The sequence below is a fragment of the Microcaecilia unicolor genome, chromosome 1 (genome assembly GCF_901765095.1).
Source record: "Microcaecilia unicolor chromosome 1, aMicUni1.1, whole genome shotgun sequence".
Taxonomy (NCBI): domain Eukaryota; kingdom Metazoa; phylum Chordata; class Amphibia; order Gymnophiona; family Siphonopidae; genus Microcaecilia; species Microcaecilia unicolor.
Window position 1 is genome coordinate 42,191,805 of NC_044031.1, and position 24,709 is coordinate 42,216,513.

At 47.6% G+C, this 24,709-nt stretch overlaps 1 protein-coding gene across 1 annotated transcript in view; it reads left to right on the forward strand.

The window, feature by feature from the left end:
* The window catches only part of LOC115466289 (BPI fold-containing family B member 2-like), a 97,512-nt gene that overhangs the window by 60,520 nt on the left and 12,283 nt on the right, over nt 1–24,709 (forward strand). The window contains exons 10-13 of the mRNA XM_030197488.1: nt 6,586–6,639; nt 9,241–9,411; nt 14,015–14,082; nt 17,081–17,126. Coding sequence (XP_030053348.1) covers nt 6,586–6,639; nt 9,241–9,411; nt 14,015–14,082; nt 17,081–17,126 — 339 coding nt within the window. The remainder of the gene's footprint in view (nt 1–6,585; nt 6,640–9,240; nt 9,412–14,014; nt 14,083–17,080; nt 17,127–24,709) is intronic.

The window sequence follows — 24,709 nt, forward strand, 5'->3', positions numbered from 1 at the left end:
ATTGAAATGGGCATTCACCGCTAGGATGGAGCCCATGTTTATAAGCAGCATTTGGTACAAGGGAGGGTGAGGATGAATGACCAGTAATCTAGAGGGCCACATATTTTGATGGGCTGAGAACTAGACGATTATTAGTCAGCCAGGAGTCAATTGTATCTAAACGAGATTAGAGGGTGCCTAAATCAAGGTTTGAGGGATTTGGGGGGGAACACTAAAAGGGTATCATTGGCATAGATGTAGAATTTGACAGTAGTAGACTGAATCAGGGAAGCCAAAGGGCTGAGAAAAATATTAAAGACACTGCAAGGGAGGGGGAGAGACAGAAAACAGGAGTGAGAGATCATGACCGAAAAAGACCAACCTGACAGAAAAGAAGAGAACCAATGGAAAACTGAGCCTGAGATGCCCAGAGAGTCCAATCGTTCCAGAAGAAGGGAGTTTCTAACCAGGTCAAAAGCTGCACTTAGATCCAAAGAGAAGAGTGAAATAGCCACGATCAAGGGAAGCGTGCAGGTCATTCAGAAGAGAGATCATGATGGTCTTGGTGGAATGGCCCTGGCAAAATCCAGATTGGAAAGGGTGAAGAAAGTGGGAGTAGTAGCAGTAAGACTCTAGATGCTGGTTAAATTGGGTTACAACAATTTTCTCAGTTTGTTTAGAAAGGAAGGCCAAGGTGGAGATAGGCCTCTAACTATCTGGAAGTCAAGGATCCAGAGAAGGCTTCTTAAAGACAGGTTTGGCAATAGCAGTTTTCCAGGCAGAGGGGACTGAACCAGAGGACAGAGACTTAATTACCATGGACAGACGAAGAGGGAGTAAACCAAAAGTGTTGATGTTCAACCATTAGGAAGGAATAAGATCAAGGGGGGCATGTAGTTTTACGCACAGACGTAAAAACTTCTCAAGAGACGTGAGGGAGGAAAGGTCGAAGCACGACCAAGTGTGAGAGAGGGAGGAGAAGAGGGCAAAGGGTCCAAATGGGCAGGAGAGTGGAAGGTAGAGGTGGTGAGGAAGGAAAGGTGGAGTGGAGCAGAGTGATTTTATCAAGGAAGTAGGTATGCAAAATCAGAGTAGTTAATTATGTGCTAACAATCAGTTATTGGAACTGAGAAGCACTTAATTAGCAGTAATGAGGAGTTATGCGGAGGGGGTGTGGCCATGGGAAGGCATGGACAGGTCAGGGGTGTTCCCCGAAATTAGGCACTATGTTATAGAATACCTGTGTTTCTGTGCCTAACTGCCATCAGTTGGGTATGAGGATTTACTTTACACCAGCCTTTGACAGGCATAAATCAAATCAAATCAGGTCTTTTATACCACTAAAATCCCCTCACTAGGGTTCAGTGCAGTTTACATAATAGGTGTAACAGAGCAGAGACTGTTAGAATGAATGCATATGACCAGAGTCTTATAGGAAAGTCAGATGAAATTGAGCGATAGAAGATCACAGCCCATAAAAAGGGACCTGCCAGAGGAGACTAACACCTCCAGCTGTGGAACCGTCTGTCGGGGACCTCGCCTCTGACCTAACCCGAGAGAGCAACCCAGAGTCCCCTGTCCTCACCTGTCGGGCGCAGGTCAGCCAGAGTGCGAGATGTGCAGCAGCCCTGCAGCGGGTGGAAGAAGTGGGAGATGCAGCGGCTGGCGCTCAGCATGGTGTGCAGGAAGGAGATGTGAGGACCGTGAGGTGCGAGTCAGATGAAGAAGTGCACAAAGTTTCTTGCTTGAATATGTATGAAATGCACACTAAGCTAGTATTCTGTAAAGCAGGGGCATAGCCAGACTCGGCGGGAGGGGGATCCAGAGCCTGAGGTGAGGGGGCACATTTTACCCCCCCTGGTGCCGCCAACCCCCCCCCCCCCCGCCACCACCACCACCTTTGACTCCCCCCCGGCGCCAACCTTTTCGACCCCCTCCTTCCCGCTGCTGCCAACCCTCTCCCGCCATCGGGTACCTTCTCCGGCGCGGTTGCGTTGCCGATCTGCAAGGCTTCTGTTTCTGTGAGTCTGATGTCCTGCACGTTGTATGTCAGATCGTGTCAGATCGATCTGTTCTCCCGGGATGGCGCCCAAGTTCCAGCTATCGCCTCCAGGGCCTTGAGTTGTTCAGGGCACTGTGACTGCATCATGTTCTGGCACAGTAGGCCTCTACCCCGGCCTTAATATGATTTCTGTCCATGGAATGTAATGAGCTCTAAGAAGAGAGCATTTTCCAGCTCAAAGGCCCAGCTTGTTTTGGGCTACATAATGGTTTTCCTGATTGGTCACTGCTCAAGTATTTATGCAAGCTGAAATGAGACCATTTTCTTTTACAGCTCAGGAAGCTGTGTTGTCAGGCATAGATACTGCATCAAAGCCCTCCATCTGCAAGTTCTTGCTTGAAGTTCCCAAAACAATCTTGCTTTGAAGAAAACATGTGATGCAATATTTGAGGCCCAGTGTGACAGCCTATCCAGGATTTTCCAATCTTGACCTAACTTTCTATGTCCTTAATAAATTAATTCCTCCGCAGCTCTAACATAACAATAAAAGTACTCAAAATTGCAACGAACAAAGCTACAGATTTTTATACCTTCTCGGAAGCAGGCGTAAATGTCTGTGTGTAGCAGTCATATTACACGCAAAATCTGCCCCTGAACATTCACATACAGAAAAGTATGCATATACTCATCACCATGCAGTCTTTCTGTGGAAAGTAATTTTACTTACATCCAAAAAGGCTGCATATAGTTTTTACACAAAAGTTTTGTCACAGTTCTCAAGACAAACGCATACTTGTATTTTTCTTGAAACTTGGTGCATAGGAACGTAAAAACTGTCAGACTGTGTCAGGCCAAAGTGCCCATCAAGCCCAGTATCCTGTTCCCAGGTGGCCAAGCCAGGTCACAAGTATTTATCAAACTTATATCCTATCTATCTGTTCCATCTAAGTGGGTTATAGCAGAACATCCATAAAGCAAAAATATCACATACAACAAACATATAACAAAACTACAATAAAACATAAAATAAATAAAAGCAAAAAAACACACACCCTAAAACCAGACTATAACTAACATCAAAATCCAAAATCAACAGAAAGCCCATGAAACAAATATATTTTCAATTGTTTTTTTAAACATTGACAAAGAAGCGATTTGGCGCATTTCCAAAGGAAGGGCATTCCACAAGGTGGGCCCAACTACAAAAAACATTCACAAATGGCTCTCGTTATGATGGACCTGGCAAAATGATGGAACATCCAAAAAGCACTCATTTTGAGATCTTAAAACCCGCGGATTATAGGCCATAAGTGCCTGCATAAGGGCCACCAGGGTACCCCCATGCACAGCCTTGAAGCCCAACCACAACATTTTAAACTTAATGCACCAAACCACTGGAAGCCAATTCAACTTATTCAACTGGGGAGTAATATAGTCCATCTTACTCTTCCAACCAATTATCCAAACTGCAGAGTTTTGAGTCACCTGCAGTGCTCTCGGTGACTTTTGAGGAGAACCACAAAGGAGAGCATTGCAGTAATCCAGATGAGGAAGAACATAACTCTGCAGCACGGATCAAACGTTCTATAAAGAACGCAAATTTTTAAGTCTTGTCATTAAATGAATCTTAAAAAAACAGAACTTAGCAACAACAGCAATTTGCTGCTTAATTAAAACTTGAAGAATCCCGAATGGCAGGATCCCAAAAAGTAGATAGATTCCATACTGCTTACTTCCGTAGATAAGAAGTGACTTTCCCCAAGGCTACCCACTTGAACCTGCTATTTCTGTGCATATAGTTTTACTGGAAAAGATTGCATGTAGAGTTGAAAATAAAAATCTACATACATACATTTCTTCCCATGATCTACATAAGCTTCTGGGAATATCTCAATGTGGATAAACTCCACACACTGTGGAAGAACATGTGACCTCCTAGCTGCATGGGGAGCTGGCAATTTTCATTCAGCTGAGTGGCTTTTAGCCCCATAAGTCACTTTGAAAACTATTCTCCAGGGTTCTGCAAAATCTTTTTTGCAAGAGTTCTGAACTGCTGGCATGTCTGGAGCCAACATAAGAAACTGAAAGATAAGTCAGCTCCATAAGAGAATGTGGTAAAACCAGTTTAGCAGGGTTTAAAAAAAGTTTGGACAAATTTCTAAAAGAAAACCTCATAAACTATTGTTAAGATGGATGTGGGAAAACCCACTATCTATTCCTGGGATAAGCAGCATAAAATCAGTTTTACTCTTTTGGGATCTTGCCAGGTACTTGTGACCTGGATTGGCCCAGGGGCGTAGCCACGGGTGGGCCTGGATGGGCCCAGGCCCACCCACTTTTGCTACAGGCCTGCCCCGCCCGCGACAGCCCCCTGCACTGACCTGAAGCGCGTTCTCCCTCCAATCCAGCACCGGCGATCATAGCCAGCCTTCTACCACGTCCAGCAGGAAGTTGCAGAGTAGGCGGGATGCGCCTGAGAAGAAGCTCTGACGACGCGCGCTGGACGTGGTAGAAGGCTGGCTATGATTGCCGGTGCTGGATTGGAGGGAGAACGCGCTTCAGGTTAGTGCAGGGGGCTGTCGCAGGCGGGGCGGTCGCGGGTGGACACAAAATGTGGTGGTGGCGGCGGGCAGGGGGTGGACGGTGGAGAGGAAAGAGGTCTGTGCCCACCCAGTCCACCTCCAGGCCCACCCAAAAATTAATCGCTGGCTACGCTACTGGATTGGCCACTGCTGGAAACAGGATGCTGGGCTTGTTGGACCTTTGTTCTTTCCCTGTATGATGATAGTTTATAAGATATTATGGTGCTCATTATCAAAGCACATAGACTTACATAGAGGTGTATTTTCAACATTTAGACTTACAAAGTTTCATAGTAACCTATGTAACTATCAGGCTTATTTTTGAACAAGAAGGGTGCCCATCTTTCAACACAAATCGGAAGATGGGCGTCCTTCTCACAGGGTGGCCCAAATCGGCATAATCGAAAGTCGATTTTGGGTGTCCTCAACTGCTTTCCACTGGAGGGAATCGGGGATGACCTCCCCTTACTCCCCCAGTGGCCACTAACCCCCTCCCACCCTACAAAAATGTTTAAAATATTTTTTCCAGCCTCTATGCCAGCCTCCACTATCATACCCAGCTCCATGACAGCAGTATGCAGGTCCCTGGAGCAGTTTTAGTGGGTACTGCAGTACACTTCAGGCAGGAGGACCCAGGCCCATCCCCCCCACCTGTTACACTTGTGGTGGTAAATGTGAGCCCTCCAAAACCCACCACAAACCCACTGTACCCAAATCTAGGTGCCCCCCCTTCATCCCTAAGGGCTATGGTAGTGGTGTACAGTTGTGGGGAGTGGGTTTTAGGGGGGGGGGTTGGGGGCTCAGCACACAAGGTAAGGGAGCTATGCACCTGTGAGCAAGTTCTGAAGTCCACTGCAGTGCCCCCATAGGGTGCCCGTTTGGTGTCTTAGCATGTGAGGGGGACCAGTGGGATAAACATAAAGGAATCCTGTGCAGAAGGAAGGGATCCTCAGGAGCTTAGCCTAGAATGGGTGGCAGAGCTGGTGGTTGGGAGGCGGAGCTAGTGTGGGCAGACATATACGGTCTGTGCTGGGGCTGGTGGTTGGGAGGGGGGATTAGTGCTGGGCAGACTTATACGGTCTGTGCCGGGGCTGGTGGTTGGGCGGCGGGGATAGTGCTGGGCAGACTTATACGGTCTGTGCCAGAGCCGGTGGTGGGTGGCAGGGATAGTGCTGGGCAGACTTATACGGTCTGTGCCAGAGCTGGTGGTTGGGAGGCGGGGTTGGTGGTTGGGAGGCGGGGATAGGGCTGGCCAGACTTATACGGTCTGTGCACTGAAGAGGACAGTACAAATAAAAAAAGTAGCACATATGAATTTATCTTCTTGGGCAGACTGGATGGACCGTGCAGGTCTTTTTCTGTCGTCATCTACTATGTATGTTACTATGTATTCAACTTACAACTCTGCAGCAGGCAGATCAGCTGAGCTCCTGTCGGCCTTCCTTCTCTGCCTATGTCCCGCCCTCGTGTGACGTAACGTCGACGAGGGCGGGACACAGGCAGGGAAGGAAGGCCAACGGCAGCTCAGCTGATCTGCCTGCTGCGGAGATGTAAGTTGAATGGCGAAGAGACGGGCCGGGTGGAGGGGTGGCGGCAGTGGCGACTCCGGGGGGGGGGGTACCAGTGGCGGCGACCTCGGGGGGAGGAGGGGCAGCGGTGGCGACCTCGGCGGTTCCATCCCCTTCACACAGTTTCCCTTTCTGTCCCGCCCCCCGTCATCACGTATTGACGCGGGGGCGGGACAGAGAGGGAAGTCTCTACTGCGCATTTGCGAGTGAGTACGGTCACTCGCCGTTTATATGTTTGATTACATTTGTGTTCCGGAAGCAGATTAGCAGAGCACTGGCAGGGCAGAGAATATGAGAATGGATATGCAATATGTTTCATTAAGTTTTAAATAAAGGCTTGGAGGAGGTCTATTACAACCCAAAAAATATCGGGGGTGGGGGGGGAGTAGAAGGGAGGGCAGTAAAAAGGTTATCTGTGGGAAAGAAGCTGATCTGCACTGTTCTGGTTTTGCAGATTGGTGTTGAGATTGAACTGACTACTGCAGCTTTGAGTGTCGCCATCCCCGAGGTTTGTCTCATGTACTTTTGTTAATATTAACTCAAACACTGAATAAATGCTGGTGTCTTGTCTTCCCATAATAATATCCCATAACGTCGGGTCTATCTGACTCGAATAATAAACCAGGATCATAATAACCCAGGAGGGATGGGGGAGGGAGGGATATGCTACAGACATTTTGTGGCTCTTTTACAAAGGGTTGGTAAGTCCAATGTGGGCTTACCACACACTGTTCTGAAACTACTGCCGGCCCAATGCAGCCACCTGTGGTAGTTCAGGCTTGACATTTCTGGTGCTCTGGAAAAAATTGTTTATAGCGCAGCACTAACCCAGCGGTAATCGGACATCACCACGTGCTGCCTGGTTACCACAGGGTTACCATGGGAGTTTAGTAAAAGGACCCCTTAAATATGAGTTGAGATTGTAGGATGGGAGACTTAGAGTAACATCGGGAAACAATTTTATATGGAGAGGGTGGTGGATATCTGGAATGTCCTCCCAGGGCAGGTTGTGACAGTGGTGTAGCTAGATGGGGCCATGAGGACCTGAGGCCCCTCAAATTTGCTCTGGGCCCCTGGTTGGCTGGCAGGGGTGCCCAACCCCCGCCAGCTGAAAACTTTGTCCAGCGCTGCTGCATTGCCTGCCCTGCTCTCTCTTCCCCTCACGTCGGGCACGCTCCTTTTGGTGAAATTGAGCAGTTTCACTAAAAGGAGCGTGCCCTATAGGCGCTGACTCTTTGGGTACTGTGGGTGCTCGAGCACCCCCAATATTTGACCCGCCGGAAGTTCCCAGACAGCCCAACCTGCCCGCCCTCTTCTCCCATCGCTTTCCTGCGTGCCACCCAGAATTTAAAAGTCATCTTACCTCGGAGTCCCGGTGGCAGCAGTGGAAGGCGTGCAGGCTCAGCGCTTCCGCCTTCCCTTCTCTCTCATCTCCGCTCTGGTCCTGCCCTCATTTCCTGTTTCCGCAAGGGCGGGATCAGAGCTGAGACGAGAGAGAAGGGAAGGCTGAAGTGCCGAGCCTGTTCGCCTTTCACTGCTGCCGCCAGGACCCCGAGGTAAGATGACTTTTAAATTCTGGGTGGCACACAGGAAGGCGAGGGGCAGGGCGGAGGACTGTTGTGGGAGAAGAGGTCTGGCTGGGGTCGGACTGGCACTCGGAGGAGAGGGGGGCCTGGAACTCGGACGAGAGGGAGGGGGACCTGGAACTCGGAGAGGGAGGGGGGACCTGGGAGGGGGGCTGGAACTTGGAGGGAGGGGGACCTGGGAGGGAGGAAGGGAGGGGAGGGGGGCTGGAACTCAGATGGAGGGGGGCCTGGAACTCGGAGGAGAGGGAGGGCCTGGAACTCGGAGGAGACGGAGGGAGGGGGGAGAGGAGTGGGAGGGGGAATGCACAACCTGTAAAAAAAAAAAAAAAAAAAATTTCAGCACCCTCAATCATTTTGAAAAGTTGGCTCCTATGAGCGGGGATGTGCGAGAACAAGTTAGATTTCAGTCCCTGTGTGTCCTTGGGACACATGAAGCCAGTCTGATTTTTCAGGATATCCACAATGGCTATGCATGAGTTAAATTTGCATGCACTTCCTCCATTATCTGCATATTTATTTAATACATATTCGTTGTGGCAATCCTGAAAACCTGACTGACTGGGTGCGTCCCAAGGAATGGGTTCAGAATCCCTGTTCTAAATGGTATCTCAGTAGCAAGATGTTTCTTTTTCTTTCTGTTTCCCTACTCATCCCCTTTGATTTTCATTACTCTTTCCCCACTCCATACAAAATAAATGCAGCTTTGTGTTTTGTTTTTGACATGACTGTAGCTCTTAACAGTGTTTGTGATAGACTGGAATTTCAGTATGAATGGAATTCCTGAATATAAAATCAATAGAAAGAGAACAAAATAAAACATAACTTAATACATTTTTGATTAGCTTTCGAAGGTAGCCCTTCTTCCTCAGATCGGAAATAAGCAAATGTTGGTAGATGACAGAATATATAAGTGAAACATCAAAGCATTTCAGTGACAGTCTAACAGGATGAGGGTGGATAGGTGAGAGACAGGGAGATATGCATGGAGATGGGAGGGTGACAAAGCAGTAGAATTTTATGGTTTATAATGGGCTAGAAAACCCAGATCTTTGTTAAGTCCTGTCTGGTGGGTGTCAAAATATTTAATCATTCTGACTTCAAAGGTCTTAAAATAAAAAAGGTATCATTTTATTTTCTTTTCCATGTTTTATTTTGTTCTGTTTCTATTGATTACCTTTAAAAGTGGACTAACACGGTAACGGAATTCAAACATGCGTGGGATAAACATAAAGGAATCCTGTTCGGAAGGAAGGGATCCTCAGGAGCTTAGCGGAGATTGGATGGCAGAGGCGGGGCTGGTGGTTGGGAGGCAGGGATAGTGCTGGGCAGACTTATACGGTCTGTGCCCTGAAAAAGGCAGATACAAATCAAGGTAAGGTATACACAAAAAGTAGCACATATGAGTTATCTTGTTGGGCAGACTGGATGGACCGTGCAGGTCTTTTTCTGCCATCATCTACTATGTTATGTTATGTTACTGAATATAAAATAAATCTAAATGTTGTTAACCTCTTTTTTAACAGATTAATGAGCTGTATCCAGACTCCCTGGCTGTCATACTGAAAATTGTTGTGTCCAGGTCCCCAGTATTCACTTTAGAAGCAGATAAGCTGACCCTGCACCTCATTCCTTCTGTTGATATAATTGTGAAGCCACCCAATGAGGATGCCAAGTCTCTGATGGTCCTGGACTTTGTAAGTAGACCTGTCCACGTAGGCTCGCTTCCTATGCTCTCCTGAGCTTATCTGGTTCAAAGATCTTGAAGCAATAGTGCTAAGGAAAATGCAAGGTTATTGAGATTGATTTCATGTTTTAGATCCTATGCCATCAGGATTCGGGAGTCAACACAGTACCAAAATGTTTGTGACTCTTTTACATGACCTTAGAGCCTTTGTGGCAATGCTGGATTTATGCGTATTGTGGTTCCTAGGTTGTAACATTTAAGAGGCCCCTCCCTCCATTAAGTAAATTTTAGGTTTAATAGTTTTTCATGCAAATGAGCCATTAGGGCCTCTTTTTTTTTTTTGTAAATCTGTTTATTAATGAACATTATAAGCCAGTAGCAAAAATCAATGGAAGGAAATATAACAACCAGAATCAAGAAAACAAGGAAACCAAGCAACCAACCAGGAAAAGAACATAAACAATATATGTGCCCCATTCACATTTTACGTGTATAGCCCCCCACTCTATCATCCCCCCTCCCTGCCCCTACTACTACTACTTAACATTTCTAAAGCGCTACTAGGGTTACGCAGTGCTGTACAGTTTAACAAAGAAGGACAGTCCCTGCTCGAAGGAGCTTACAATCTAAAGGACGAAATGTCAAGTTGGGGCAGTCTAGATTTCCTGAATAGAGGTATGGTGGTTAGGTGCCGAAGGCGACATTGAAGAGGTGGGTTTTGAGTAAGGATTTGAAGATGGGCAGGGAGGGGGCCTGGTGAATTGGCTCAGGGAGTTTACACCATGTCCTCAGAAAGAGTTTGAAGCTCTGTTAAGCCAATTGCCAACAGGATAAAATGTAACCACAAATTGATCAATGCTATCCTTTGTGTATGAAAAGTCGATGCACAGCCCCTGAAGAAGCCAATTAAGTGAAACGGATGTGGCCGTCGTCAGGCAACAGATAAGTGCTCAACCTTTTTGCTTCAAATATTAAAAATATTGTTTACAGTGCAAAGACAATGTGAATATATATGGTCAGATAAAGTAGACCCCTGCCCCACCCAATGCTGCAATATAATCTTATATGCCATTACATCTAATTAAAGTGGTCAAACTTAGATTTCACCTTTATTCACAAGGTGGGGGCCAGATTAAACAATCAACCACTCATAAAGAAGCCCAGCGCCTAAAATCTTAAGCTGAATTTTCAATAAGGCAATTTTCAATGAAACAATTCTCTCTATTTTATATATTTTGTAGAATGGACCTCAGCGGCACTTATTGTGCAGCGGAGATTCATTTATTAAGAGAGAGGAATACTCTTAACTCTCTTAACTCGCCTTTGCCTCTTCACGGGTCCAAATTTCTCATCTCATTGCATGTCCCAAACTTTATTTATATTTCAATTATATGTGAATCTTAGAGCTTAAAAAAGAAAACTTAACTTTTAATGTAGTTGTGACCAACGGGACCACTGGCCGACGTGCAACATGTTTCACTACAGCTGCGTCAGGGCCGGGTCCACTAAAAAACCAAAATAAACAGATAAGATATGCTCAAAAAAGATTATGTAAAAACATATCACCTAATAGTTATATCTGCACTCTCTCTCTCTCTCTATATATATATATAGCATAAAACTCATCTCGTTGAACGCCATCATTAAATTTTTCCTTGAATATGGCGACAACGCAGATCATTGGTTATATACTTCTCCTCACGATTCCCCTCCAATCAAAGCCTACCACTATTATCCAAACAAAAGCCTGAAATAAATCCCGTCATAAAAGGGATCCCCAATCCAATTGGTTATTAAGGCCCCGAGGAAGCAATGTATCAAGAGTAAATATCCAGTGCTGCTCTTTATAATTGAGTATTTTAACAATGTTGCCCCCCCTCCCTACCCACAGTTACTGTGTCAATAATTCTCCAACCGATGTCAGACAGCTTATGAGTCTTAGCGTTAAAAGCACAAAATGTCTCTGATGATCCATAAGGCCTTGTGCAAGTAAAGCAGACTCAGAACCCAATAAGAGTGGAGGAGTGGCCTAGTGGTTAGGGTGGTGGACTTTGGTTCTGAGGAACTGAGTTTGATTCCCACTTCAGGCACAGTCAGCTCCTTGTGACTCTGGGCAAGTCACTTATCCCTCCATTGCCCCATGTAAGCCGCATTGAGCCTGCCATGAGTGGGAAAGCACGGGTACAAATGTTATAAAATAAAATAGGTCCACTCGCAGGAGCTCCTCAAGAACGGAAAAACCCCACTCCAGAAAGGCTGAAGTTTTGAGCATTCTAAAAAAATAATGAACAGTACTGCCACATGCCACTCCACACTTTGATATCACAGATATCTGAGTCCCATAGGCCCATAGTATTGCCTTTACACTTAGAAATATACACATCATGTAAAATTTTGAATTGAATCTCGTGGAGGCCAACATTGGGGGTCACCTGAAATGCCAACTCAAAACATAAAGATAACTCTTTCGCAGATATGTTGTCTCCCAAGCAGGAACTCCACCTGGCAGCCATCTGAACAAAAAGGGAAGGCTGCTTCTCCTTGCCCAGTTTATACCACAGAGACAGTTTGTTAGAGTATAGTGGAGGAGTGGCCTAGTGGTTACAGTACCAGTCTTGCAATTCAGAGGTGGCCAGTTCAAATCCCGCTGCTGCTCCTTGTGATCTTGGGCAAGTCACTTAACCCTCCATTGCCTCAGGTACAAACTTAGATTGTGAGCCCTCCTGGGACAGAGAAATATCCAGTGTACCTGAATGTAACTCACCTGGAGCTACTACTGAAAAAGGTGTGAGCAAAATCTAAATAAATAAATCTGCATGTAAATGGTATCAATTGAGTAAAAGTAGGGTATTTATGAGGCCCTATACAGTAGCTTGTCTAGATTATGCATTGATGTTGCAGAGACTACACAATTTAGGAATTATAAGGGTGCCCTTGATTGGCTTGTGGTCTTTTAAAAAGATTCTTAAGGTCAGATTATAGGATCAGATTAAGTGGGGTGTTCCTCAAGGGTCCCCATTGTCACCTATACTGATCAATGCATTTCTTTATTCCTTGGGTTGTGTTGTCAGGCATTTAGGTGTCAAGTATATCTACATGGATGACATCATCAATCTGGGCTACCATTAATGTGTTATTTTACTGTTGATCCCAGTTATTAGTATCTGGGTCTCATTGCATAAAATGGGACCTGTGCTAAAACAGCACAAGTTAGTGTTAAAATAACACATCTTAATGGTAGCCCACATTGATATCTACGCCCCTCAGTTGTTTACTGAAGGATATCTGGGTTAAAACTTATTTTTTTTTCTTGAAAAATATTAAAGATACAAGATTAGATGTTTTGGAATGACAGTTTTATGGGTGTGGGGGGGGCCTGAAAAAATTTATATTTACTACTACTACTACTTAACATTTCTAGAGCGCTACTAGGGTTACGCAGCGATGTACAGTTTAACAAAGAAGGACAGTCCCTGCTCAAAGGAGCTTACAATCTAAAGGACGAAATGTCAAGTTGGGGTAGTCTAGATTTCCTCAATGGAGGTATAATGGTTATGTGCCGAAGGTGACATCGAAAAGTTGGGCTTTGAGTAAGGATTTGAAGATGGGCAGGGAGGGGGCTTGGCGTATGGGCTCAGGGAGTTTATTCCAAGCATAGGGTGAGGCGAGGCAGAAAGGGCGGAGCCTGGAGTTGGCGGTGGTGGAGAAGGGTACTGAGAGGAGGGATTTGACCTGTGAGCGGAGGTTTCGGGTAGGAACGTAAGGGGAGATGAGGGTAGAGAGGTAATGAGGGCCTGCAGATCGAGTGCATTTGTAGGTAAGTAGGAGAAGCTTGAACTGTATGCGGTACCTGATCGGAAGCCAGTGAAGTGACTTGAGGAGAGGGGTGATATGAGCATATCGGTCTAGGCGGAAGATAAGACGCGCAGCAGAGTTCTGAACGGATAGATGGTTAAGTGTAATAAAAATAAATAACCCTATATATAATAGGAGTAGAGTAATATCATAGGTCCCAATGTAAAGAGGAAACAGGAGAAAAACAGATCAAAGTAAAAAAAAACTCACAATTATGTGAGGAAAACCAATTGATCTAAAAAACTCACTGTCTTCTTTACTAACAAAACCCAATCACCACAGGGAGACTAATACACATAACATGGATCCAATACTGTTTATTATAAGCCACATTGAACTCAAACTTGTTTGGGATAATGTGGGATATAAATGTCATAAATAAATAAATAAATAAATAAAACAAAAATGAGCAATGCTGCAAACAACATGGGAAGCCAAAGAAAACGAACATTTTGGGGCTGACCATCCCTACCACTGATGTTACCAGTGTCACAGTTAATGGTGAGGGCCAATCAGACATGAGGCAAGGAGACAGACAAGATTAGAAACAGGAGGGTACACCCGCTCCACGAGGAAACACAAAGGTCGGGGACATGGCTTCTCCTACAGGCAGGGAGGCTCATGCCCTGCACTGGTTAATCCAGGCTGCCTGCTGGCCCTCACTCAGCACGGTAGGCCTTCATCAGTGATGAACCAGGACCATCAAAACTGGTTCAGTCCAGCGTCCTTCACTGACTGACAATTTCTTCTCTTTATAGGATGTCCTTTTGAGGGTCACCCTTCAGGTTGTCCACGGGAAGCTTTGGTCCTCTGCAGTTCTGATCGGGTAATTACATCTATGTTGGTTTTCTCTCATGCCAGCTGTAAAGCAGATCAGCCAAGTCTCACAAAGGGAAATTATTATTATTATTAGCATTTGTATAGCGCTACCAGACGCACGCAGCGCTGAACACCTGACACAGAGAGACAGTCCTTGCCAATAGAGCTTACAATCTAGAACATTCCCATGGGCCTACTGCTGCTTCTACGTTTTGTAGACTTTAAGGGGGAACTCTTTTTGAAACTATCACACATACTTATGGGGTGTTATTTAGGAGGAGCAGGGGTGGAGCTGCAGACAATACATAGAGAGTACACAGGCATATTAACTCTCTGGGGAAGATGCACTAAAATATTGTTAGAGCCTTTCCCTTACCGATTCCCTTAGCGAATCGGTAAGGAACGGGCATGCATCAAGGAAAAGGAATGCAAATGAGCTGCTCATTGTAGCTGACTTGCATTCTCTATTCCATCGGTAAACAGTCGGCCAGTCGGCCGGTGGAGCATGCGCAGAGCAGCCAAGCGTTATGTCAAGGACGTCCTTCACTCAAAAAACAACAACAAAAAAAGGACGTCCCTGACGAGCAGGAAACTTGTCAGCAGCCTGAACCTCAGAAGAGAAACAGTGCTGAAAAGAGCCCCAGTTAATTTAAGTGCTACTTCTCTTGGCTTGTGTAACATTTCCATTGTTTACTGCTTTGCATGTTAAAGGCAGGCTTACATCAGGCAATTAGGAAGGACTTCTGTGAAGAAAAAAAACATTCAAGTGCTAGTCAGGGATGTCTAACACGAGCTGGAAGTCTTCCTGCAGCTTTTGTGATGGGTGTCCTTCTTGGACGTGTTTTCCTACCTGCAATGTTTTCAGCTTGAGCCCCCCCCCCCCCCCCCCACAGGATCGGAACGTGCAAGGACGTCCAAATCAAAACTTTTTGGATGTCCCTCCCTTAGGGTTACCATTCGTCCGGATTTCCCCGGACATGTCCTCTTTTTGAGGGCGCCGTGGGGAGTCCGGGCGGATTTCCGCATTTCCCCGATTTGTCCGGGTTTCGTCGGGACGAATGGTAACCCTACCTACCGCGATCCTGTAACGCGGCCGTTGCCGAGAGGGTCCGCCAACTCCGCCTTTCATTTACTATGAAAAACGGGTCAGTATCAGCGCCATACTCCTTCCCCTGTTCTTGCGCTCTCCCTGGCTCCAACAGTGTAGCTGTCGCGTCCGTTACCAGCACTGCACTTCCGACTGCTATGGGACACGTCATTTCCTCGAAGCTCGAACGAGGAAGGTGGAAAATCAATCCCCGATCCTAGCGAGCAAAGGAGCAGCCTTCTCATTCACCCCCGAGTACCATATGAAGCCAGACAGCATCAAGCTATACAAAACGACCAAATGTAAAGCACATTGTTGTAACAACTTACAGGCTCTCTGAATCCAGCGTCAGGGAACAAAATAAGAAAAAAAAAAGGCGCTCGCAGGTTTAAAAAAATTAGATGTCATCATGCCGTCCAGCGTAAGTGGGTGTGTCCACACGGCAATGAAAACCAAGGGGACTGAAGAAAAAAACTGGAGACGGCATGACGTCAAAACATTGAAGTCACTTAGGTTAGCCTCTGTTTCCTCTTCCTCGCGCAGCCATCATCTGGTACACTCAAAACAAAGAAAGCAAACCTATGAGCTGCTGCATCCTCGTTGTTGTCGTTCTTTATTGTTGGTAGCATTTTTATTTAATCTCAGTTATATTTTCAGACATGGTCGCTTGTGCAGCATACGGATGTACAAAGAGGAAGGATTGGTTTCATCATTAGTACTAATGGTGTCATATTTGGAGGGGCTGTCTATAGGGGCTCCTTCATGCATAAGTTCTGTCCAGTCTAAATGTGCCAACATAGTCCAGTTCAAAAGCAGTTATATGTACCACTCCAAACTGCTCATTCAGTGAGAGGGGAAAAGGTCTCATAATGTCATAATGTGAACCTTTAGTTCAAAATGAGGTGGTAGACCACCAGGGCTAGATAGTAAGTGAGGGGGGGAGGTATGTGACGGGGGGGGGGAGCATGTGACAGGGGGGCACGGGGGGGGGGTATGTGACGGGGCGGGGGAGGGGACTATGTGACGGGGAGGGGAATAGGGGGCGGAACGAGGATCCAAAAGGGGCAGGGTGGGGCAGGGGGCGTGATGGGGCGGACCAGGGGGCGTGACATGTGTCCTCTTTTTCAGAGGACACAAAATGGTAACCCTACCCTCCCTCCAGGTCTCTCTCAGCCAATCACAGCGCGTTTAGCTGATACTGCTAACAGCTAAACACGCTGGGATTGGCTGAGAGAGACCTGGAGGGCGGGACATCCAAAAAGTTTTGATTTGGACGTCCTCGCACGTTCCGATCTTGTGGGGGGGGGGGGGGGGGGGGCGCAAGCTGAAAACAACCTTGGAGGGGACTGTTGAGAGAACTGTGCTTGTGGTCAGTTTAGGCAGGTAAGAAAAACAGGGACGTCCTTTTTTTTTCTTCTTCAGAGAAGTGCTTCCTAATTGCATATAAGAAAAACACGTCCAAGAAGGACGCCCATCACTAAAGCTGCAGGAAGACGTCCAGCTCGTGTTTTACATCCCTGACGAGCCCTTGGATGTTTTTTTTCCCTTTCCAATTCCCTCACAGCAGCTCCAACGAGAGGTGCAGACCTCCCGTTAGGGGTTTCCACGGTAAGGGAATCGGAAAATGGTAGCGCATCTCATTACAATATGGTTTCTACACATTATAATACTAATTTGCTCATCTGCATTCCGTTTTCGTTAGCTGTTACCGTGATGGGAAAATGGCTGGGAGAAGCCTTTAGTGCATGCCAGGGTTTACTACTTGCTCGTTAATGGCTCGTTAAGTTTAGTGCATCTGGCCCTCTGTTTGTACATACTGATGAGATCACCAGTCTTGGGCTATGGGATTAGCTTGTATAAGTAATGAGATGACAACGATTGGCATTTAACTCTTAATTTTTCTTTTTTTTTTCTCCAGGGATCTTTCTTTTAGCCTGCAAACATCTGCCATGGGCTCCATAGATGTGAGTTTTCAAGGGTCCTGGGTGTATCCCATAAGGTCCAAGGAATGTTTTTGTCAGTAGAAGTGATTGAAATAACTTCTTTTTTTTTTTTTCAGAGACAAAGAGTCTTTCAGCCACAACTTGGAAGTTACCCCCTAAGTGGCATTTAGCATATTGAATTGTGATCTCCCAACAGATTAACACCTAGATGGCCCCTATTCTTTCCTATATCTCCTTCTAACCTGTCTCTGGTCCTCTCATTTCAAATTAGAAAGCTAAAATTTACATTCAAAAGGCAAAGTGGCCCAGGCTCTGAGAACTACTGTCTTCACTGCAAGTTTTTGGTTTTTACCCTTGTTGAATGAAAATTGTGAGGTAGCATAGCAAAACTCAACTCTGGAAGGTGTGTGCTTTGCAAGCTCTGGTTTACTGGTTTAATAGCCCCACTGTGTTCCTTTTCTTTAGATACTGATTTTGAACCCCTTTGCGGTATGTCAACTCTTATAATAAACAGAACCTGGCCTGGGTTCTGCAATCTGTGATCCCGTTTCTTCAATTAACATGAAAAATTTCCCAAGATGATGTTATAGTACAGCATTGCAAAAGCCACCTCCCCCCAGGTAGCCTAGTGGTTAGTGCAGCAGACCTTGATCCTGGGGATCCACTTAGGGCTCAGGTCCACCCAACAGTAGCACATGTTTAGTGGTAGCTGGTGGAGATCCCAAGCTCTACCAGCTGAAGACTTCCCCCTGATGGTAATGAAAACGCTACTCTCCACAATACTGGCACCTGCGCATGTTCAGTTTTCAGCGCATGCCTGCTGCAGACTGCCAGGTGGAAAGAAGCATTTTCCTGTCAGCTGAGATGTCTTTTAGTGGTGGTAGGGGAGAACATTTGGTGCCCACCCACTTCTTGTTGTCTGGCTACGTACGCCCCTGGCTCCTTGTGACTCTGGGCAAAACACTTAACTCTCCATTGCCCCCCCCCCCCCCAGGTACAAATAAGTACCTGTATATACCATGTAAACCACTGTGAATGTAGTTGCAAAAAACCACAGAGAAATGGTATATCAAGTCCCATTTCCCTTTCCCTTCTTCAGAAGTTACCCACAATGTATGAATGCTATGACGAGGGAACATTATGGACATGTTTATGCTGGTCAGATCTGAAGTATCCCACTCTGTGGGTCAGAAAGGTTGAGGTCCTATATGCTGATTTTCTGAAATGCTGTATTGCTCAGAAGGAGACTCATTTCCATACCCTGCAATGCCACCTGTCCTCCATAACTCCCCCTCTCAAAATCTTCTTCAAATGAGCAGAACAGAGCTGCCATTAGAAACAAAGAAACTTCCCTGTGACTGGAAAAATCACAAGCCATGACCAGTGAATCCCAGGACTGGATCACATGATCACTAGTCAAGAGGAGTTTTACAGATTGGCAATTTTAGATCAAATTAAAAAAATGGATTTTTGTGCTCGTATGGACTATATGGTCTGAAATTTCTTATCATTGCATATATATATATATATATATATATATATATATATATATATATATATATATAAACCAAAAATTTGTAACCCCCCCTCCCCCCAAAAAATATAAACCAAAAATTTGTAACCCCCCTCCCCCCCCCCAAAAAAAAACATAGTTTATTAGTGAGCTCCCAACATGGTCTAAGTTTTGCAAAAAAAAAAAAAACTGCTTCAGGGAGGGAAATGAATTTCTTTACATATGAATCTGAACCCCCCACCAAACAAACGTATTACTTCAAGAATAATTGAAAATTAAATATTTTTGCAGCAGGACAGCTTAGAAACAGTTCACAGTGCCCGGACTATGTCTCAATGTTGGGTTAAGAAGCAGGGAAAAAGTTGGGGAGGGGGAGTAGTTAGGGGGAACTGGGGTTGGGGGGAAACAACATGGGTTAAAACTGCTATACTTTGGGAAGAATTGCTCACCTTGATGTACCATAGTCTTAATGTATATATATGGTGCTAAAAAACAAACAAACAAGTTTAGTGGTATTCTATAACCCTCACCTAAAGGTTAGCGCGGATTATAGAATTCACGTAGAGCCGTCCCACGACTAAAATTTAGGTGCAGCCATTTATTCCAACTAAAACCTGGTGTAAATGCCAGGGGCGTAGCCAGACCTCGGCAGGAGGGGGTCCAGAGCCCGAGGTGGGGGGGGGGGCACAGTTTAGCCCACCAACCCAGCCATCGACCCCCCACCACTTTCGACCCCCCTGCCACCGCTGATTCCCGCCACTTTTGACCCCCCCTCCTGCCGCCGACCCTCCCCTGTCGCCGCCGCCAGGAAGCTTTGCTGGCGGGGGTCCCCAACCCCTGCCAGCCAAAGTCCTCTTCAGCGTCGGTCTCCAGCGCCTTTGCTGATCTGTTTCTGACTCCTGACGTCCTGCATGCACGTCCTGCACGGGGCTACATACAGGACATGCACGCAGGATGTCAGCACTGACAGAAACAGATCAGCGAAAGTGCCGGAGATTAGCGCTGAAGAAGATTTCAGCTGGCGGGGGTTGGGGACCCCCGCCAGCAAAGGTACCTGGCGGCTGGGGGAGGGGGAATCGAAAGTGGTGGGGGAGGGTCATCGGTGGGGGGGGGGTCAAAAGTAGGGGGGGCCAGGGCTAAATATGTGGGGGCCCATGCCCCCACCTAGCTACACCCCTGGTAAATGCCCACGCTTAACTTAGACATGAATCGGGCATGTTCTGGCAAAGTAAGTGTAATTTTCAGGAACCACCCACAACTCGCCCATGTCCCTCCCATGGCCACACCCCCTTATGCGATCCACATATCAGAATTTGCACAGACCACTTAATATGCTTTGAAATTTATGCATTTAAATCCTAATTAGTGCCAATTAGTGATGATAATTGCTTGTTATTGGCTAATGATCAGTGCCGTTTAGCCTGTTAAACAATTAAGTTGCGTTTGCAAAATTGGCTACGCGTGCAGATTTAGTCACCATATATAGAATCTAGTCCTATGTTTTTTTCTAAATGCTTGGCTCTTGACATTATACTTATCTTCCTTTTTTGATATTTCTACTAAGTTCTTCCACAAATTAAAAAAAAAAAAAAAAAGCATGCAAGCAACTAACTTGTTAGTCTCACACACACAAGGAGTGACAGGGGCTGCACATACTGCAGCAGGACAGATAATATTAAACCATCTCTGACCTCATGTGCACCTTTCTTTAAATTAGTCACCTTATTTTCTAACTCCTCTTACTCTCTTACCTATCTATATGTTCCATCTTTGCTTTACCCTTCACTATCAATTAAAAGGTAAAATTATGTATAATCATACCTGATAATTTTCTTTCCATTAATCATAGCTGATCAATCCATAGACTGGTGGGTTGTGTCCATCTACCAGCAGGTGGAGATAGAGAGCAAACTTTTGCCTCCCTATATGTGGTCATGTGCTGCCGGAAACTCCTCAGTATGTCGATATCAAAGCTCCATCCGCAGGACTCAGCACTTAGAGAATTACACCCACGAAGGGACACTCTGCCCAGCTCACCACCGCCGAAACGGGGGAGGGGAATTAACCCAGCTCATCCCCACACAAGTGGGGGAGGGGAATCCGTCCAGCTCATCCCCGCGGAGCGGGGGAGGGACACCACACCCGCCGATGCGGGGGGATCTGGCTTATCCTGCAACCGCAACCGCGGGAGGAGCTGACTGACCCTAACACCGCCGAAGCGGGAGGGGTACAAAGCTGCCCTACAGCCGCACGAAGCGGGAGGGAGTGCCGGCAGAATTTATGTCTCAATCCAGCCCCGTAAAACGGAGGGGAGAGGAATGCAGCAGCTCACTGTAACACAAACTCGTCTCAACTCTTGAAGAATCCAAGTGAAAGAACTTGAACACGAAGTCTTTCTGAAATAACTGAAGACTAAACTTGAACCTGAAATGCAACCAGAATAAAAACAGAACAGATACCTGGGAGGGGCTATGGATTGATCAGCTATGATTAATGGAAAGAAAATTATCAGGTATGATTATACATAATTTTACCTTCCATATCATCAAGCTGATCAATCCATAGACTGGTGGGATGTACCGAAGCAGTACTCACCCAGGGCGGGACATTGAAATCCCTGACCTCAACACTGAAGCTCCAAACCGGGCCTCCGCCCGTGCAGCCACAGTCAAACGGTAATGCTTGGAGAATGTATGAGCCGAAGCCCAAGTTGCCGCCTTGCATATCTCTTCCAAGGAGACGGATCCGGCCTCTGCCATCGAGGCCGCCTGAGCTCTCGTGGAGTGAGCCTTCAGCTGGATAGGCGGCACCTTCCCCGCGGCCACATAAGCCGCTGCAATGGCTTCCTTGACCCATCTTGCCACTGTAGGCTTAGCAGCCTGCAGACCCTTACGAGGACCTGCAAACAGGACAAACAGATGATCCGATTTCCGGAAATCATTGGTCACTTCCAAGTATCTGAAGATGACTCGTCTCACATCCAGATATTTAAGAGCAGAGTACTCCTCTGGGTAGTCCTCCCTACGAAAGGAAGGGAGACAGAGCTGCTGATTCACATGGAAGCGAGAAACAATCTTGGGCAGGAAGGAAGGCACTGTGCGAATAGTCACTCCTGCCTCAGTGAACTGCAGAAAAGGCTCTCGACATGAGAGCGCCTGGAGCTCGGAAACTCTTCTGGCTGAAGTGATAGCCACCAAAAAGACTGCTTTCAACGTCAGGTCCTTCAGAGATGCCCTCGACAAGGGTTCAAAAGGCGGCTTCTGCAATGCTCTTAGCACCAGGTTGAGATTCCACGCAGGCACCACTGAGTGCAGAGGAGGGCGCAGGTGATTAACTCCCTTGAGAAAGCGCACCACATCTGGCTGCGAAGCCAGGGAAGCACCCTTCAGGCGGCCCCTGAAGCAAGCCAGAGCCGCTACCTGGACTTTAAGGGAACTGAGCGACAGGCCTTTCTCCAGACCTTCTTGCAGGAACGCCAACACTGAAGAAATTGGAGCAGTGAAGGGAGAAAGTGAGCCTGCTTCACACCATGCTGCAAAGATACGCCAAACCCTGGCGTAAGCAGTAGAAGTAGAGCGTTTCCTCGCTCTCAGCATAGTGGCGATGACCTTGTCTGAGAAGCCCTTCTTCCTCAGACGCTGCCGCTCAATAGCCAGGCCGTAAGACCAAAGGGAGAGGGATCCTCCATCACCACGGGACCCTGATGTAACCGGCCCTGCTCCACTGACAGCCGCAGAGGATCGTCGACTGAGAGCCTGATCAAGTCCGCATACCAGGGACGTCTGGGCCAATCCGGACCCACCAGGATTACCCTGCCGGGATGCTTTGCCACCCGGTCTAGCACCCTGCCCAACATGGGCCAGGGCGGGAACACATAGAGGAGCTCTTGTGTCGGCCACTGTTGGAGAAGAGCATCTACTCCCAGGGATCGAGGGTCCCGTCCTCTGCTGAAAAAGCGCGGCACTTGGCAATTGGCCGATGACGCCATCAGATCTAGGCTCGGCTGGCCCCAGCGCTTCGTGATGTCCAAGAACGCCTGAGCAGATAGTTGCCACTCTCCGGGCTCCAAGGTATGGCGACTGAGAAAGTCCGCCTTGACATTCATGACTCCGGCAATGTGGGCCGCTGAAAGCTGCTCCAGGTTCGCTTCCGCCCACTGGCAAAGACTCATAGCCTCCTTGGCTAGAGGGGCGCTCTTGGTACCTCCCTGGCGGTTGATATAGGCCACAGCCGTGGCATTGTCCGACAGGACCCGTACAGGCTACAACACCAGTACCGGGATGAACTCCAATAACACCAACCGAATGGCTCTGAGTTCCAGGAGGTTGATAGACCACTTGCCTCTGCAGGAGACTAGAGCCCCTGCGCTGTCCTTCCCAAGCAGTGGGCTCCCCAGCCCATCAAAGAGGCGTCTGTCGTGACGACAATCCACTCCGGGGTCACCAGAGGCAATCCTGCAGACAACTTGTCTGTCTGCGTCCACCAGCTCAGCGCCTTGCGCACTGCTGGGTCCATGGGAAGGCGCACAGCATAATCCTCCGACATCGGAGTCCAGCGCAGCAGCAGAGATAGCTGTAGTGGTCTCATATGAGCCCTGGCCCAGGGCACTACTTCCATCGTGGCCGTCATAGAGCCCAACAGCTGCACGTAGTCCCAAGCCCGAATAGGAGAGGCTACTAGGAACTAGTCCACCTGAGCCTGAAGCTTGACAATCCGATTGTCTGGCAGGAACACTCTGCCCACTTGGGTGTCGAATCGAACTCCCAGATACTCCAGGGACTGAGTCGGGCGCAGCTGGCTCTTCTTCCAGTTGATGATCCATCCCAGGGAGCTCACAAGAGCAACTACCCGGTCCATAGCTTTGCCGCACTCTGCATAAGAGGGGGCTCGGATCAACCAGTCGTCCAGATAAGGATGGACTTGTACTCCTTCCTTTAGCAGGAAGGCCGCTATGACCCCCATTACTTTGGAAAAGGTCCGCGGAGCAGTAGCCAACCCGAAAGGGAGGGCTCTGAACTGGAAGTGTCGTCTCAGGACTGTAAAACGCAGAAAGCGTTGGAGAGGAGGCCAGATGGGAATATGCAGGTACGCTTCCCTGATGTCCAAGGAAGCCAAGAACTCTCCTGCCTTCACTGCCGCTATAACAGAGCGGAGAGTCTCCATGCGAAAGTGCCTCACTTTCCAGGCCCGATTGACCCCTTTGAGGTCGAGGATAGGCCGGACAGAACCTCCTTTCTTTGGAACCACAAAGTAAATGGAGTAACGTCCCTTGCCAATCTAATTTTTTGGCACCGGAACGACCGCACCCAGGCGGATCAGGTTGTCCAAGGTCTGCTGCACTGCCACAGCTTGACCGGAGACTTGCAGGGAGAGAGTACAAACCCGTCTCTTAAGGGTTGGCAGAACTCTAGCTTGTAGCCGTCTCTGATGACTTCCAGCACCCACGCGTCTGAAGTTATAGTGGTCCACTCGCCCAGAAACGAGGACAGCCGTCCTCCAATCTGCACTGGGGCGTGGACCAAGGCCCCGTCATTGGGTACGAGACCCTGGGGGAGGACCGGAGGGAGCACCTCCGGGACGGCGGTCTCTGCGAAAGGAATGCTGCTGGGGGAGAAATTCCTCTTGAAGGAAGAGGGGGCAGAGGAACCCGACTTGCCCGGGCGGTACCGACGGGCTTCCAGCAACCGTCCTCTGGAGGTACCGGGACGAGTACTAGCCCGAGCCCTGACCTCTGGTAATTTCTTGCCCTTAGACGTGCCGAGATCGGTCACGATTTTGTCCAGCTCGACCCCAAAGAGCAGCTTGCCTTTAAAAGGCAATCTAGCCAGGCGGGATTTAGAGGCGTGGTCAGCAGACCAATGTTTCAGCCAAAGCCACCGCCGCGCAGAGACTGTCTGAGCCATGCCTTTAGCTGAGGCTCTCAAGACATCATACAGCAAGTCTGCCAAATAGGCTAAGCCCGATTCCAGGGCCGGCCAATCAGCCCTCAAGGAAAGATCCGAGGGGGAAGCCCGCTGCACCATAGTCAGGCACGCCCTGGCCACATAGGAGCCGCAAACTGAGGCCTGCAAACTTAAAGCAGCTGCCTCAA